Below are 15,753 nucleotides of genomic sequence, written 5' to 3' on the forward strand. Positions count from 1 at the left end.
TATAATTTGCCTATTCATTGTTAAAAACATATACTCTATCCAGCATTTCCCCTTATTAATAATTGATATATTTGCACTTTGGAATGTGTATGATTACGAGTTCAATAATTTGCATCAGATCAATTGCAGTGTCAGTTCAAAATGCTTTCTAGCCATTAAGAGAGCTTGTGTGTGCTTTCCTCTTTAAAAGGTGCTGTTCCACTTACGCTTCCAATTTTTAATTGCCTTTACATTTCCATCTCTGGCCTGGACAATTATGAAATTTTATAGTATTATATTGTTATCTTAAGAAAATATCATCCTTGGGTTATGGGTACCAAACAGTGGCAATTGTTAGGCGCCGAGGGTCCGCCCGTCAGTGCGGCCCGGCGCCTAGCAACTAGGGACGCCGCATGCGGACAGCCGCCGGCTCCCTAGCAACGCTAGACGCCGGGCGCACAGAGCCGCTCAGACCCTAGCAACAGGGACGCCACTGTCGGACCGCGTTCCCCGTTGCTGGGTCTAGATTAATCACCTCATTGGTATCCTGGCCGTGCAGCATGCAGCTGCACGGCATGATTGTTAATTACCCTGTCTGGCTCCTGATTGGAGAGCTCCCAGTTAAAAGCACTCTCTGGACTTCTCACAGACGCCGGTAATAGCTTCCTGTTTGCTGTGTCTGTTGCAGAGAGTTTTCCAGTCCTGTCTATCTGGTCGTTCCTGTCCTCAGTGGTCCAATACTCGGAAGTTGTCATCTTTTCCTGGAGTCCTGACCGAGCACCTTTAACATCCTGTGGTGTTCGTGAGTCGCGGCGTAGCCGTGTGTTGCGGCTTGACCGCTTACTATTTATTATTTGGTTACATTGTGTTTCGGAGCTTTTGCGGAGGATTCCGCTCCCACAAATCCACTCTGGTATCCAGCGGTGCTGGATAGGAGTAACGGATTCGTGGATTTTTGGTTGTCCTTTTCCCTGGCGGTTTGTCCGCACATACTTCTGGTTTAAGTTAGTTAGCTTGTAGCCCCTGGCCTGGTTGCTTAGTCAGAGGGCCCCTTGTTATCACCCTGTCTCGGATTTCCCTTTGTCTCCCATTAAGACCTGAGGGGGCATCGGAGTTGGGCAGACATAATCCGCCCTTCAAACGCGGCTGCCATGGGCTCAAGCAACCATAGTCTCGCAGGGGATTTCTGATAACACGGGCGAGACAACGGAGTTAGGGCGCCAGGGGTTACTAGGCTTTCCTGCTCCCGTAACCAGCATTCCATTCCAGTACTCTGACCTCCGTCATAAGATCACCTCTGGTCAGACGTACTGGTATCATAACAGCAATATAATTTACCTGCTGGTATCTTTAATAAGATGCTTTCTTGTGCTTGTGGGCTACAGTTATGGGCTACAGTTATCACTGTAGTAACCTTGATGCTGCTAGGTGGTATAATGATTTCTCTAAAGGATAATTATATAAATCTGCTGCAATGATGGGATCAGTATGTGATCCCGTTGTACGGAATGCCAGCGGTCACAATACCGACGCCTGTATCCCAATGGTCATGATCCCAACAGGGTTCAGGTAATGTTCTACTACTCACCCCCAACCCCCAAACCCTAACCTTCCCGTACCGCAGTCTAACCCTAACCTCCCCTGGTAGTGACTAACCCTGACTTCACCCCTCAGTACCTAGACCTACCCTGCCTCCCCCCCTGCCCCCCCAGTGGTGCATAACCCTAACCCCACCTCACTGCAGCCGAACCCTAACCCCCCCCCCTTCCCGGCTGGCACCTGAATCTAACCCCCCCCCCCCCCCCAGCCAAATTCTAATCCTATACTTACCTTTGGTATTCTGGCTGTCGGGATGCTGACATGGTCTGGATTACATTGTATGTGTTTTGACAGTTTTGGGGATTCTGGCATCTGTATTTCGACTGCCAGGATCCAGACTGCTGGAATCCTGAACGTATACTGGAATGATGGCTATACTGTGGTATAATAGTTGTACCTAGGGTGGCCAATACTGAGATCGGTATCGTCGGGAGTCCGGCCTAAAATTGCCCGGGATTCAATCCCGGGATTGGAGCTTCAAATCCCAGGGATTTAAGGATTGGCCAACAACCTAGTTTTTGTTATGCCGGGCAGCATTGAGCATCCTCGGGACGCTCACACGCTGCCCGGCTACCCCTGCTCACCCCCCCAGGGGCTCCGGCTGGCCTGTGCAGCGTGATGTGAAGTCAGAGGTCACGCTGCGCAACCAGCCATCCGCCAACCAACCGGACCTCATCGCCGCCCTGCTATGGCCACCCACCGGATCGCCTAGGATGTGTCCCAAGCCCCCGCCCCCTCACGACTGTCACATTGGTGTAAGTTATCTGAGCTGAGCAGGGGGGGTGAGACACATTGAAAAGCAGCCAATCCCGGGTATCCCGGGAATCCTGGGATTGATCATTTCTCAATCCCGATTCCCGGGATTAGCCATCCTAGTTATACCTTTTGCCATCTAATGTCAGTGTTAAGTGGAAAATAAGGAGATAATTTCTTTAGTATCAAAAATGTCAGTGGTATTTTGTTTTAAAAAAAAATTTTTTATTGAAGCATCTATAAACTGTTATTCAATCACTGTGACAAATCGTAATGAGAATTTCCAGGTTACAAAAGGTCATCGTACATAAACAGGTAATAAGAAATCTCATCGCACTGTTGGATGATACAATGTCACAGCAGTGGATTATTAGATATGTGTATACATATGCACGCACTATAATTGTACCAAAACCAGAGATATCACAGTCGTATTCAATGTTTGCCGCGTCACCAGTGTCCCGCCATCTCCCTCAGTGGTATTTTGTAAGCATTCTCAGACCTAAAAGCATTATTTGAAGATGCTTATAAAAAAAAAAACCCTGCAGAAATCCAGGGTTTGCAAAAAAATATGTTTACATAAATAGACCACTCCCAATTAACAAGCCCCCTAACAAATGATAACTATCTTCACCTGCCCCTGCCAATAATTTCACAATGCAAACAATGGAAAAGACTATTCTAAAAGGATTACTGTGATGCAATTATGTTATCGAAAACAAAAAAAAACGTTATTTATTTAGATAAAGCCTTACAACTAATTGTAATGTCCCGTATTGAATTATTTTTTAAGATTTTATTAAAATATTTTTTAGATTTTAATTTTCAATAGTTTTTTTTCTCCCACAAAAGTCAAACTAGTAACCCAAGCTGAAGCTTCCAGTTCCACTGTGCATGTGCAGAAGGCACCAAGAGTCCTCTTACCACTACCAGCTAGTTTCACTCAACTGACCTGGTAAAATGTTACTGGTAAGTTCCAAAGGGCAGCGATAGAAGTTGTTCTTCTCACCAGAAAATAGTAACTATTTCCCCTGAAGGCATGCTGGACCTACACACACACATTATTATTATCCTTTATATGGCAACATATGGGATCCACAGCGCCTTACAATATGCATAAACCTGAACAATATAAACACAAAAAAATAAAAAATGACAGTACAAAACATTACAGAGCAAGAGCAAAGTTTATAGACATTGGTGTATTAGCAGTCATAAGACCCAAATCAGCTGATTGATGGGTGAAACCCAAAGGTTTGGCGCCGTTGTAGGCAGTGAGGCGGAGATGATGGTATAAGTGAGGGAAGGAATAGCACAAAAGGGAAGAGGGGCCTTCTCGTGAGGTTTACAATCTTAACAAAACAGAAATGATTCAAGTAAGTCAAATAGATAGACACATTATCATGACTTGTTGCTTGTAAGACAGTTCCATACACACTTAAAAGCTTGGAACATAACCAATATACTGTTATATAAGGATTGTTTTCAGTCACAAGAGGTTGCCAGTATATTCCAAAAATCATCATAGATAATTCTGTGACCCAACATGCACTTATCAATGACCTGCATGTCACGTAACGTCTCGAAACTGTGACACTGAAAAGAACATATTTAAATAGTGCCACAAATCCACACTCTTGGTGTGGCTATTAATTTCCTGAAGCGGCTCTCCACACGTGACAGATGGCTTGGTAGTGTCTCGTTATCCTCACCCACACCAGACACATTTAGTCTGAAAAAAAGAAGATTGAATAGTGATTTCACAGATTTTGGGTCTTTAGTTAATCTGGGTTAGTGAGGCTTCAAAGATCCCATCAGTTAATTCGCTCAGCACTTGTGTACAGTTCTGTTGTGTTTGTGCCGAAGCTGCTCATAAAGCCAAGCTGTGAATCATGGTCCTCCAAGCAGCTGTCTCTTCACATATATACAGCACGTTCACAGGATGGCCAGCTTATGTGACCACAAAATTAACCCACTTATTCCGTGTTCTGATGAGTATATTGTGCCTTGACAGAGTCAGTGTTTGAGAATATGAGATGTTATGCAGTACATTATCGCATTTTATACAACCATCCATTAAAGGATCAGTTTCTTAATGCAATATAGGCATGCATTTTTTATTTTTTTATTTTGACATTCTTTTTTTATGGTTCCCATTGATTTTAATGTAAATTGATTCTGGTTGTTATGTTAAGGTTAATTAGAGAATCAATGTATTGTCATACAAATAGGCAGTGCATACATAGAAATTGCCTAGCACTGGTTTATAAAATTAAAATCTGAATTATTACTTGAGTTTAAGTGAAGAACTTTGAACTATTTAGTGACTGCTATGCTCATATTATGCTAATGTTGATAGCTCATATTGGCAAAATTCCTTCCCTTTTCTAGTAATACAGTAGATCCAATCTAGTATTGTTAATGTAGGTGTGTGTTTGCATGTCCTTGGGTATTAGGAATATTTGTGTTAATATTAAAAACACATTTTCCACTAGTCACTGAAAGACCGTGTAAACTGCACTTTGTTCCCTGTCACTTCTACACACCGCAGAGCGGTCTGGGACAAATATTTGTATATTGCATGACTAAAACATTATAAATAAAGCAAATAACATAACCTGGGCTCATTAATGACCCTTCTTTATTTCTTACTCACTTGCTCGCAATTCAGTAGCTTAACATAAATGTAAACTATACTTTTCTACTCTCCCAAAAATCATGTGGTGCTTCTAGCCACCCGGACGAGTGGGCAAGCCACTCAGAACCACCCAGCCAGCATTGAATGGTGGCATTGTGGCTCTGCCCCCCACTTCACAATGCTAGTAATCATGGCATTGTATAGCAGAGGTGGGGCCACAATGATGCAATCACGTTGTTATACAGCCCACTTCTGCCGCACCACATCCCCTGCTGCCGTAGGACAACCAAAAGGTCGGCAAGTATGTAACAAACGCGTTGGGTATGTGTTACCGCTGCTGGTGATCCCGGCGGTCAGCATACCGGCTAGGGGGCGAGTGCAATAAGACCCTTGCGGGCTCGATGGCGAGCTGCAATCACCACAGGTTCTATTCCCACTCTATGGGTGTCGTGGACACCCATGAGTGGGAATAGTCCCTGCTAGTCGGCATGCTGACTGTCGGGATTTAAAGGGGTGTGGGATTTAACCGTCGGTAATGGGACCGGCAGTTTCCTGACCGCCAGTCACATAACTACAGTACATCCCGTAACAAACAATTATTAAAATATATGCAAAATAATGAAGCCAGGAATCCATAAAAATTGGACATGCAAAAATGTACATTAAAATCAGAGGCAGATCTACAGTACCATGATAGTAGAGGGTATGAACCCTGCTAGCAACTGAGAGGCCCGGTATTATATGGGCTTGTCGGGCACTGCTAGTATAACCATGTTGGGATTATGGCTGCAGAGTGTTGGAAGCATATGAGTCAGCTATATAGATACTTCAGCAGACCCAATATTTTACTGCCTCTATCCATATACAGTATATACGTACCATATTTTAGTCATTTGGCAGGCACTACCACTCATTTTGAAAAGTTGTCTCCAATGATTAGAGTGGGCACTATAATTCCATGCCCTGTTAGCCCAGCTCTGAGCTTATTATGATCACTGTATGCAAACTCCATTTGCGTTTAATTACTTCATTGCAGCCCCGCCTCTGTGATATAGAAACATACGAAGTGCATTGATATAAATAAATACAGGATTAAATACATCTCATCTTGCAGAACAGAATAAAGATATAAACACTAGTGATGTGCACCGGAAATTTCTCTGACGTCCTAAGTGGATGCTGGGACTCCGTAAGGACCATGGGGATTAGCGGCTCCGCAGGAGACTGGGCACAACTAAAGAAAGCTTTAGGACTACCTGGTGTGCACTGGCTCCTCCCACTAAGACCCCCCTCCAGACCTCAGTTAGATTCTTGTGCCCGGCTGAGCTGGATGCACACAAGGGGCTCTCCTGAGCTCCTAGAAAGAAAGTATATTTTAGGTTTTTTATTTTACAGTGAGATCTGCTGGCAACAGACTCACTGCAGCGAGGGACTAAGGGGAGAAGAAGCGAACCTACCTAACTGGTGGCAGCTTGGGCTTCTTAGGCTACTGGACACCATTAGCTCCAGAGGGATCGACCGCATGGAACCGGCCATTGATGTTCGGTCCCGGAGCCGCGCCGCCGGCCCCCTTACAGAGCCAGAAGCAAGAAGAGTCCGGAAAATCGGCGGCAGAAGACATCAGTCTTCACCAAGGTAGCGCACAGCACTGCAGCTGTGCGCCATTGCTCCTCATACACACTTCACACTCCGGTCACTGAGGGTGCAGGGCGCTGGGGGGGGGCGCCCTGAGCAGCAATAAAAACACCTTGGCTGGCAAATATATCACAATATATAGCCCCAGAGGCTATATATGTGATAAATACCCCTGCCAGAATCCATTAAAAAGCGGGAGAAAAGTCAGCAAAAAAGGGGCGGAGCTATCTCCCTCAGCACACTGGCACCATTTTCTCTTCACAGTGCAGCTGGAAGACAGCTCCCCAGGCTCTCCCCTGTAGTTTTCAGGCTCAAAGGGTTAAAAAGAGAGGGGGGGCACTAAATTTAGGCGCAATATTGTTTATACAAGCAGCTATTGGGGGAAAAATCACTCAGTTATAGTGTTAATCCTTGCATTATATAGCGCTCTGGTGTGTGCTGGCATACTCTCTCTCTGTCTCCCCAAAGGACTTTGTGGGGTCCTGTCCTCAGTCAGAGCATTCCCTGTGTGTGTGCTGTGTGTCGGTACGGCTGTGTCGACATGTGGGATGAGGAAGGTTACGAGGAGGTGGAGCAGAGGCCGATAAATGGGATGTCGCCCCCTGTGGGGCCGACACCAGAGTGGATGGATAGGTGGAAGGTATTAACCGACAATGTCAACTCCTTACATAGAAGGCTGGATGACGTAAAACAGCTGTGGGACAGCCGGCTTTTCAGCCCGCGCCTGCCCAGGCATCTCAAAGGCCATCAGGGGCTCAAAAAAGCGCCCGTTACCTCAGATGGCAGACACAGATGTCGACACGGAGTCTGACTCCAGTGTCGACGAGGTTGAGACATATACACAATCCACTAGGAACATCCGTTACATGATCTCGGCAATGAAAAATGTGTTACGCATTTCTGACATGAACCCAAGTACCACATAAAAGGGGTTTTATTTTTGGGGAGAAAAAGCAGCCAGTGTTTTGTTCCCCCATCAGATGAATGAATGAAGTGTGTAAAGTAGCGTGGGTTCCCCCGATAAGAAACTGGTAATTTCTAAAAAGTTACTGATGGCGTACCCTTTCCCGCCAGAGGATAGGTCACGTTGGGAGATATCCTTTAGGGTGGATAAGGCGCTCACACGTTTGTCAAAAAAGGTGGCACTGCCGTCTTAGGATACGGCCACCTTGAAGGAGCCTGCTGATAAAAAGCAGGAGGCTATCCTGAAGTCTGTATATACACACTCAGGTTATATACTGAGACCTGCAATTGCCTCAGCATAAATAGTGCTGCTGCAGCATGGTCTGATACCCTGTCAGATAATATTAATACTCTAAGACAGGGATAATAGTTTGCTAACATAGAGCATATTAAAGACGTCGTCTTAGATATAAAGGATGCACAGAGGGATATTTGCCGGCTGGCATCCAGAATTAATGCAATGTCCATTCTGCCAGGAGGGTATTAGAAATCCGGCAGTGGACAGGTGATGCTGTCTATAAAAGGCACTTGGAGATTATGCCTTATAAGGGTGAGGAATTGTTTGGGGATGGTCTCTGGGACCTCGTATCCACAGCAACAGCTGGGAAGAAAATTTTTTACCTCAGGTTTCCTCACAGCCTAAGAAAGCACTGTATTTTCAGGTACAGTCCTTTCGGCTTCAGAAAAGCAAGCGGGTCAAAGGCGCTTCCTTTCTGCACAGAGACAAGGGAAGAAGGAAAAAGCTGCACCAGCAGCCAGTTCCCAGGATCAAAAATCTTCCCCCGCTTCCTCTGAGTCCACCGCATGACGTTGGGGCTCCACAGGTGGAGACAGGTGCGGTAGGGGCGCTTCTCGGGAACTTCAGGGACCAGTGGGCTTGCCCACAGGTGGATCCCTAGGTTCTGCAAATAGTATCACAGGGATACAGGCTGGAGTTCGAGGCGACTCCCCCTCGCCGTTACCTCACATCAGCCTTGCCTGCTGCCCTCGGAGAAAGGTAGTACTGGCGGCAATTCACAAGCTATACTTCCAGCAGGTGAAAACAAGGTACCCCTCCTTCAACAAGGCCGGGGTTACTATTCCAAAATGTTGTGGTACCGAAACCAGACGGTTCGGTGAGACCCATTCTAAAATTGAAAGCCTTGAACACTTATATACGAAGGTTCAAGTTCAAAATGGAATCGCTCAGGGCGATTATTGCAAGCCTGGAGAATTTCATGGTATCACTGGACATCAAGGATGCTTACCTGCAAGTCCCTATTTACCCTCTTCACCAGGAGTACCTCAAAATTGTGGTACAGGATTGTCATTACCAATTCCAGACGTTGCCGTTGGTCTGTCCCCGGCACCGAGGTATTTACCAAGGTAATGGCCGAAATAATTATCCCGTACTTGGACGATCTCCTTATAAAGGCGAGGTCCAGGGAGCAGTTGTTCGGCGGAGTAGCACTATCTCGGGAAGTGCTACAACAGCACGGCTGGATTCTGAATATTCCAAAGTCGCAGCTGGTTCCTACGACGCGTCTACTGTTCCTGGGTATGGTTCTGGACACAGAACAGGATAAAAAGGGTTTCTCCCGGAGTAGAAGTCCAAGGAGTTGTCGTCTCTAGACAGAGACCTCCTAATACGTATACAGGTGTCGGTGCATCAATGCACGCGAGCCCTGAGAAGGATGGTAGCTTCTTACGAAGAAATTCCATTCGCCAGGTCCCATGCAAGGATTTTCCAGTGGGATCTGTTGGACAAGTGGTCCGGGTCGCATCTTCAGATGCATCTGCGGATAACCCTATCTCCAAGGGCCAGGGTGTTGCTGTTGTGGTGGCTGCAGAGTGCTCATTTTCTAGGGGGCCGCAGATTCTGCATACAGGACTGGGTCCTGGTGACCACGGATGCCAGCCTTCGAAGCTGGGGGGCAGTCAAACAGGGAAGAAACTTCCAAGGCTATGGAAACGTCAGGAGACTTCCCTACACATAAATATTCTGGAACTAAGGGCCATTTACAATGCCCTAAGTCAGGCTAGACCCCTGCTTCAACACCGGCCGGTGCTGATCCAGTCAGACAACATCACGGCGGTCGCTCATGTAAACCGACAGGGCGGCACAAGAAGCAGGATGGCGATGGCAGAAGCCACAAGGATTCTCCGATGGGCGGAAAATCATGTGTTAGCACTGTCAGCAGTGTTCATTCCCGGAGTGGACAACTGAGAAGCAGACTTTCTCAGAAGACACGACCTCCACCCGGAGGAGTGGGGACTTCATCCAGAAGTTTTCCAAATGATTGTACACCGTTGGGAAAGGCCACAGGTGGACATGATGGCGTCCCGCCTCAACAAAAAGCTACAAAGATATTGCACCAGGTCAAGGGACCCTCAGGCGATAGCTGTGGACGCTCTGGTAACACCGTGGGTGTACCAGTCGGTGTATGTGTTCCCTTCTCTGCCTCTCTTACCCAGGGTAATGAGAATAATAAGAAGGAGAGGAGTAAGAACTATACTCATTGTTCCGGGTTGGCCAAGAAGAGCTTGGTAACCAGAACTCCAAGAAATGATCTCAGAGGACCCATGGCTTCTGCCGCTCAGACAGGACCTGATGCAGCAGGGGGCCTGTCTGTTCCAAGACGTACCGCGGCTGCGTTTGACGGCATGGCGGTTGAACGCCGGATCCTGAAGGAAAAGGGCATTCCGGAGGAAGTTATCCCTACGCTATTTAAAGCTAGGAAAGAAGTGAACGCAAACCATTATCACCGCATATGGTGGAAATATGTTGCGTGCTGTGAGGCCAGGAAGGCCCCAAACGAGAAATTTCAGCTAGGTCGATTTCTGCACTTCCTACAGTCAGAGGTGACTATGGACCTAAAAATGGGTTCCATGAGGGTCCAGATTTCGGCTCTATCGATTTTCTTCCAAAATAGAACTGGCTTCACTGCCTGAAGTTCAGACTTTTGTTAAGGGAGTGCTGCATAGTCAGCCCCCGTTTGTGCCTCAAGTGGCACCGTGGGATCTCAACGTGGTGTTGGATTTCCTGAAGTCGCATTGGGTTGAGCCACTTAAATCCGTGGAGCTACAATACCTCACGTGGAAAGTGGTCATGCTGTGGGCCGTGGCGTCGGCCAGGCGTGTATCAGAATTGGCGGCTTTGTCATACAAAAGCCCTTATCTGTATTTTATATGGATAAGGCGGAATTGAGGACTCGTTCCCAATTCCTTCCTTTGGTGGTATCAGTTTTTCGTGTGAACCAACCTATTGTGGTGCCTGCGGCTACTTGGGACTTGGAGGATTCCAAGTTACTTGACGTAGTCAGGGCCCTGAAAAGTATATGTTTCCAGGACGGCTGGAGTCAGGAAAACTGACTCGCTATTTATCCTGTATGCAGCCAACAAGCTGGGTGCTCCTGCTTCTAAGCAGACTATTGCTCGCTGGATCTGTAGCACGATTCAACTTGCACATGCTGTGGCTGGACTGCCGCACCCTAAATCTGTAAAAGCCCATTCCTCGAGGAAAGTGGGCTCTTCTTGGGCGGCTGCCCGAGGGGTCTCGGCTTTACAACTTTGCCGAGCTGTTACTTGGTCGGGTTCAAACAATTTTGCAACAGTCTACAAGTTTGATAGCCTGGCTGAGGAGGACCTAGAGTTTGCTCATTCGGTGCTGCAGAGTCATCCGCACTCTCCCGCCCGTTTGGGAGCTTTGGTATAATCCCCCTGGTCCTTACGGAGTCCCAGCATCCACTTAGGACGTCAGAGAAAATAAGATTTTACTCACCGGTAAATCTATTTCTCGTAGTCCGTAGTGGATGCTGGGCGCCCATCCCAAGTGCGGATTGTCTTCAATACTTGTTTATAGTTATTGCCTAACTAAAGGGTTATTGTTGAGCCATCTGTTGAGAGGCTCAGTTATATTTCATACTGTTAACTGGGTATAGTATCACGAGTTATACGGTGTGATTGGTGTGGCTGGTATGAGTCTTACCCGGGATTCAAAATCCTTCCTATTTGTGTCAGCTCTTCTGGGCACAGTATCCTAACTGAGGTCTGGAGGGGGGTCTTAGTGGGAGGAGCCAGTGCACACCAGGTAGTCCTAAAGCTTTCTTTAGTTGTGCCCAGTCTCCTGCGGAGTCGCTAATCCCCATGGTCCTTACGGAGTCCAAGCATCCACTACGGACTACGAGAAATAGATTTACCGGTGAGTAAAATCTTATTTTTTCGGGTTTTGTGTTTTGGTTTTGGATTCGGTTCCGCGGCCGTGTTTTGGATTCGGACGCGTTTTGGCAAAACCTCCCTGAAAATTTTTTGCCGGATTCGGGTGTTTTTTTTACAAAAAACCCTCAAAAACAGCTTAAATCATAGAATTTTGGGGTCATTTTGATCCCAATAGTATTATTAACCTTAATAACCATAATTTACACTCATTTCCAGTCTATTCTGAACACCTCACACCTCACAATATTATTTTTAGTCCTAAAATTTGCACCGAGGTCGCTGGATGACTAAACTAAGCGACCCAAGTGGCCGACACAAACACCTGGACCATCTAGGAGTGGCAATGCAGTGTCAGACAGGATGGGAGATTAAAAAAATAGTCCCCAAACAGCACATGATGCAAAGAAAAAAAGAGGCGCAATGAGGTAGCTGTGTGACTAAGCTAAGCGACCCAAGTGGCCGACACAAACACCTGGCCCATCTAGGAGTGGCACTGCAGTGTAAGACAGGATGGCACTTCAAAAAAAATAGTCCCCAAACAGCACATGATGCAAAGAAAAAAAGAGGCGCAATGAGGTAGCTGTGTGACTAAGCTAAGCGACCCAAGTGGCCGACACAAACACCTGGCCCATCTAGGAGTGGCACTACAGTGTCAGACAGGATGGCATATTAAAAAAATAGTCCCCAAACAGCACATGATGCAAAGAAAAAAAGAGGCGCAATGATGTAGCTGTGTGACTAAGCTAAGCGACCCAAGTGGCCGACACAAACACCTGGCCCATCTAGGAGTGGCACTGCAGTGTCAGACAGGATTGCACTTCAAAAAATAGTCCCCAAACAGCACATGATGCAAAGAAAAATGAAAGAAAAAAGAGGTGCAAGATGGAATTGTCCTTGGGCCCTCCCACTTACCCTTATATTGTATAAATAGGACATGCACACTTTAACAAACCCATCATTTCAGCGACAGGGTCTGCCACACAACTGTGACTGAAATGACTGGTTGGTTTGGGCCCCCACCAAAAAAGAAGCAATCAATCTCTCCTTGCACAAACTGGCTCTACAGAGGCAAGATGTTCACCTCCTCCTCATCGTCCGATTCCTCACCCCTTTCACTGTGTACATCCCCCTCCTCACAGATTATTAATTCGTCCCCACTGGAATCCACCATCTCGGGTCCCTGTGTACTTTCTGGAGGCAATTGCTGGTGAATGTCTCCACGGAGAAATTGATTATAATTCATTTTGATGAATATCATCTTCTCCACATTTTCTGGAAGTAACCTTGTACGCCGTTTGCTGACAAGGTGAGCGGCTGCACTAAACACTCTTTCGGAGTACACACTGGAGGGGGGGCAACTTAGATAAAGTAACTTAAAATAAAGTAACTTAAAATAAAGCCAGTTTGTGCAAGGGCCTCCAAATTGCCTCTTTTTCCTGCCAGTATATGTACGGACTGTCTGACGTGCCTACTTGGATGCGGTCACTCATATAATCCTCCACCATTCTTTCAATGGTGACAGAATCATATGCAGTGACAGTAGACGACATGTCAGTAATCGTTGGCAGGTCCTTCAGTCCGGACCAGATGTCAGCACTCGCTCCAGACTGCCCTGCATCACCGCGAGCGGGTGGGCTCGGCATTCTTAGCCTTTTCCTCGCAGCCCCAGTTGCGGGAGAATGTGAAGGAGGAGATTTTGATGGGTCACGTTCCGCTTGACTTGACAATTTTCTCACCAGCAGGTCTTTGAACCTCTGCAGACTTGTGTCTGCCGGAAAGAGAGATACAACGTAGGTTTTAAATCTAGGATCGAGCACGGTGGCCAAAATGTAGTGCTCTGATTTCAACAGATTGACCACCCGTGAATCCTGGTTAAGCGAATTAAGGGCTCCATCCACAAGTCCCACATGCCTAGCGGAATCGCTCTGTTTTAGCTCCTCCTTCAATCTCTCCAGCTTCTTCTGCAAAAGCCTGATGAGGGGAATGACATGACTCAGGCTGGCAGTGTCTGAACTGACTTCACGTGTGGCAAGTTCAAAGGGTTGCAGAACCTTGCACAACATTGAAATCATTCTCCACTGCGCTTGAGTCAGGTGCATTCCTCCTCCTTTGCCTATATCGTAGGTAGCTGTATAGGCTTGAATGGCCTTTTGCTGCTCCTCCATCCTCTGAAGCATATAGAGGGTTGAATTCCACCTGGTTACCACCTCTTGCTTCAGATGATGGCAGGGCATGTTCAGGAGTGTTTGCTGGTGTTCCAGTCTTCGGCACGCGGTGTCTGAATGCCGAAAGTGGCCCGCAATTCTTCGGGCCACCGACAGCATCTCTTGCACGCCCCTGTCGTTTTTTAAATAATTCTGCACCACCAAATTCAATCTTTGTGCAAAACATGGGACGTGCTGGAATTTGCCCAGATGTAATGCACGCACAATATTGGTGGCGTTGTCCGATGTCACAAATCCCCAGGAGAGTCCAATTGGGGTAAGCCATTCTGCGATGATGTTCCTCAGTTTACGTAAGAGGTTGTCAGCTGTGTGCCTTTTATGGAAAGTGGTGATACAAAGCGTAGCCTGCCTAGTAACGAGTTGACGTTTGCGAGATGCTGCTACTGATGCAGCCGCTGCTGTTCTTGCTGCTGGAGGCAATACATCTACCAGTGGGCTGTCACAGTCATATAGTCCTGAGTCTGCCCTGGTCCACTTGTCCACATGTCCGTGGTTAAGTGGTGTTATGAACCACAGGTAGTGGTTCATTCCTGTTTTCCGTATTTTATGTTTATAGTTGTCTTGCAGGCCAGGATTTCCCATTGCTCTGGTTTAAGAAGACTCTTGTTTGCTGCCGGTGGTGAGTCTTGGTAATTGCAGCTTGTTCCCATGTGTTCAGCCTCACCTGTCTGTTAATTGCACCTCTCAGTTGTGCAGCAGGGCAGCTGAACGACATAATTAATTAGGACTCTGTTATATTCTGGCTCAGTGCAATACACAGACGCTGGTGATAGTTCCAGAGTTCTTGAGTTCCGAGTTAGTCCCTGCCAGTTCCTGAGCTCCTGTCTAGCAGTGTCTGTCTAGCTGCTTCCAGTGTCGGTTCCAGTGTCGGTTTGATAAAGCTAAATATTTATCGTATATAAAACACTTTAAGAGGTCTAAGAACACTGTACGCTATCTATGTAAGAAGTACCGTAAGGGTACGCAAGTTGCGTAACGATCGCTCAACCGTAGTCGAGACGCTCAAGCGTCACGTTCGCTTACGGCCCAGAGATCACAGGCAGGCACGCTAGTGGCTGCCTACTAACGTAATGATTCGCTATAGCGTAGCGGACGCTCGGGACCACGAGAAGATCACCAGCGGTGCAGACGCTTACAACGTTAAACCTTTATATCTATACCATTAACAGCGAAATATACAGTAACCTTAGTGTGGTGTTAGAGTGTAAATGCAACCTGGTGTAACCTGATTATCTACAAAGCTGCTTGGGCGTCACCGACGCTCAGGGAATACTTAACACTATAAGAAATACACAGATACCTGGGCTTAGGGTCCAAAACCTATTATATGTATTATGACTATTATACTTGCAAAAGAATCACAGAACAAATCATACACTACAATATAACATAGACTAACTAACCAGATAACTACACAGGAAATACAATGCAATACAATACAATACAATCAAGGGAAAATAAGGGAGAAAGAGGGGAGAGAGAGATGGCTTACAATAACATCAAGACAATATGATTGCGGAGAAAACTTACGCACAAGGGGAAACGATCGCAAGCGCCTCTGGACATCCAGCTCCCGATTATCAGCAATGAGAACCGTTTGAAGAGAAGTGAGTCCTGGATGCCACAGGCTTGTCTTATTTATGCTCCACACACAATACAATTCAATGGTCCCTACAATCTCATTGTTCATTGGACACAGGAATTCGGCTTCGCATTATAACAAAAGGTCATAGGTTGATTCATACAGGTGGGCTGTGACTATTT

General features: G+C 46.6%; 1 protein-coding gene and 1 long non-coding RNA gene across 6 annotated transcripts in view; one reads left to right on the forward strand and one right to left on the reverse strand.

Moving 5' to 3' along the window:
- Positions 1-15,753, forward strand: part of BCAS3 (BCAS3 microtubule associated cell migration factor) — a 2,144,796-nt gene that overhangs the window by 1,524,353 nt on the left and 604,690 nt on the right. The window contains exon 24 of one of the 5 annotated variants that reach the window (XM_063954019.1): positions 3,184-3,305. The exons of the other annotated variants lie outside the window; for them this stretch is intronic. Coding sequence (XP_063810089.1) covers positions 3,184-3,290 — 107 coding nt within the window. The 3' untranslated portion in view covers positions 3,291-3,305. Of the gene's footprint in view, positions 1-3,183; positions 3,306-15,753 lie in introns of those variants that run through there. 5 annotated transcript variants of the gene reach the window in all.
- LOC135031591 (uncharacterized) overlaps positions 3,876-15,753 on the reverse strand; it is a 56,942-nt gene continuing 45,064 nt past the window's right edge. Inside the window, exons 2-3 of the long non-coding RNA XR_010227267.1 lie at positions 5,849-6,013; positions 3,876-4,063 (exon numbers count right to left, since the gene is read on the reverse strand). This is a non-coding gene — a long non-coding RNA (uncharacterized LOC135031591). The remainder of the gene's footprint in view (positions 4,064-5,848; positions 6,014-15,753) is intronic.

Source organism: Pseudophryne corroboree, chromosome 2 (genome assembly GCF_028390025.1).
Source record: "Pseudophryne corroboree isolate aPseCor3 chromosome 2, aPseCor3.hap2, whole genome shotgun sequence".
Lineage (NCBI taxonomy): Eukaryota > Metazoa > Chordata > Amphibia > Anura > Myobatrachidae > Pseudophryne > Pseudophryne corroboree.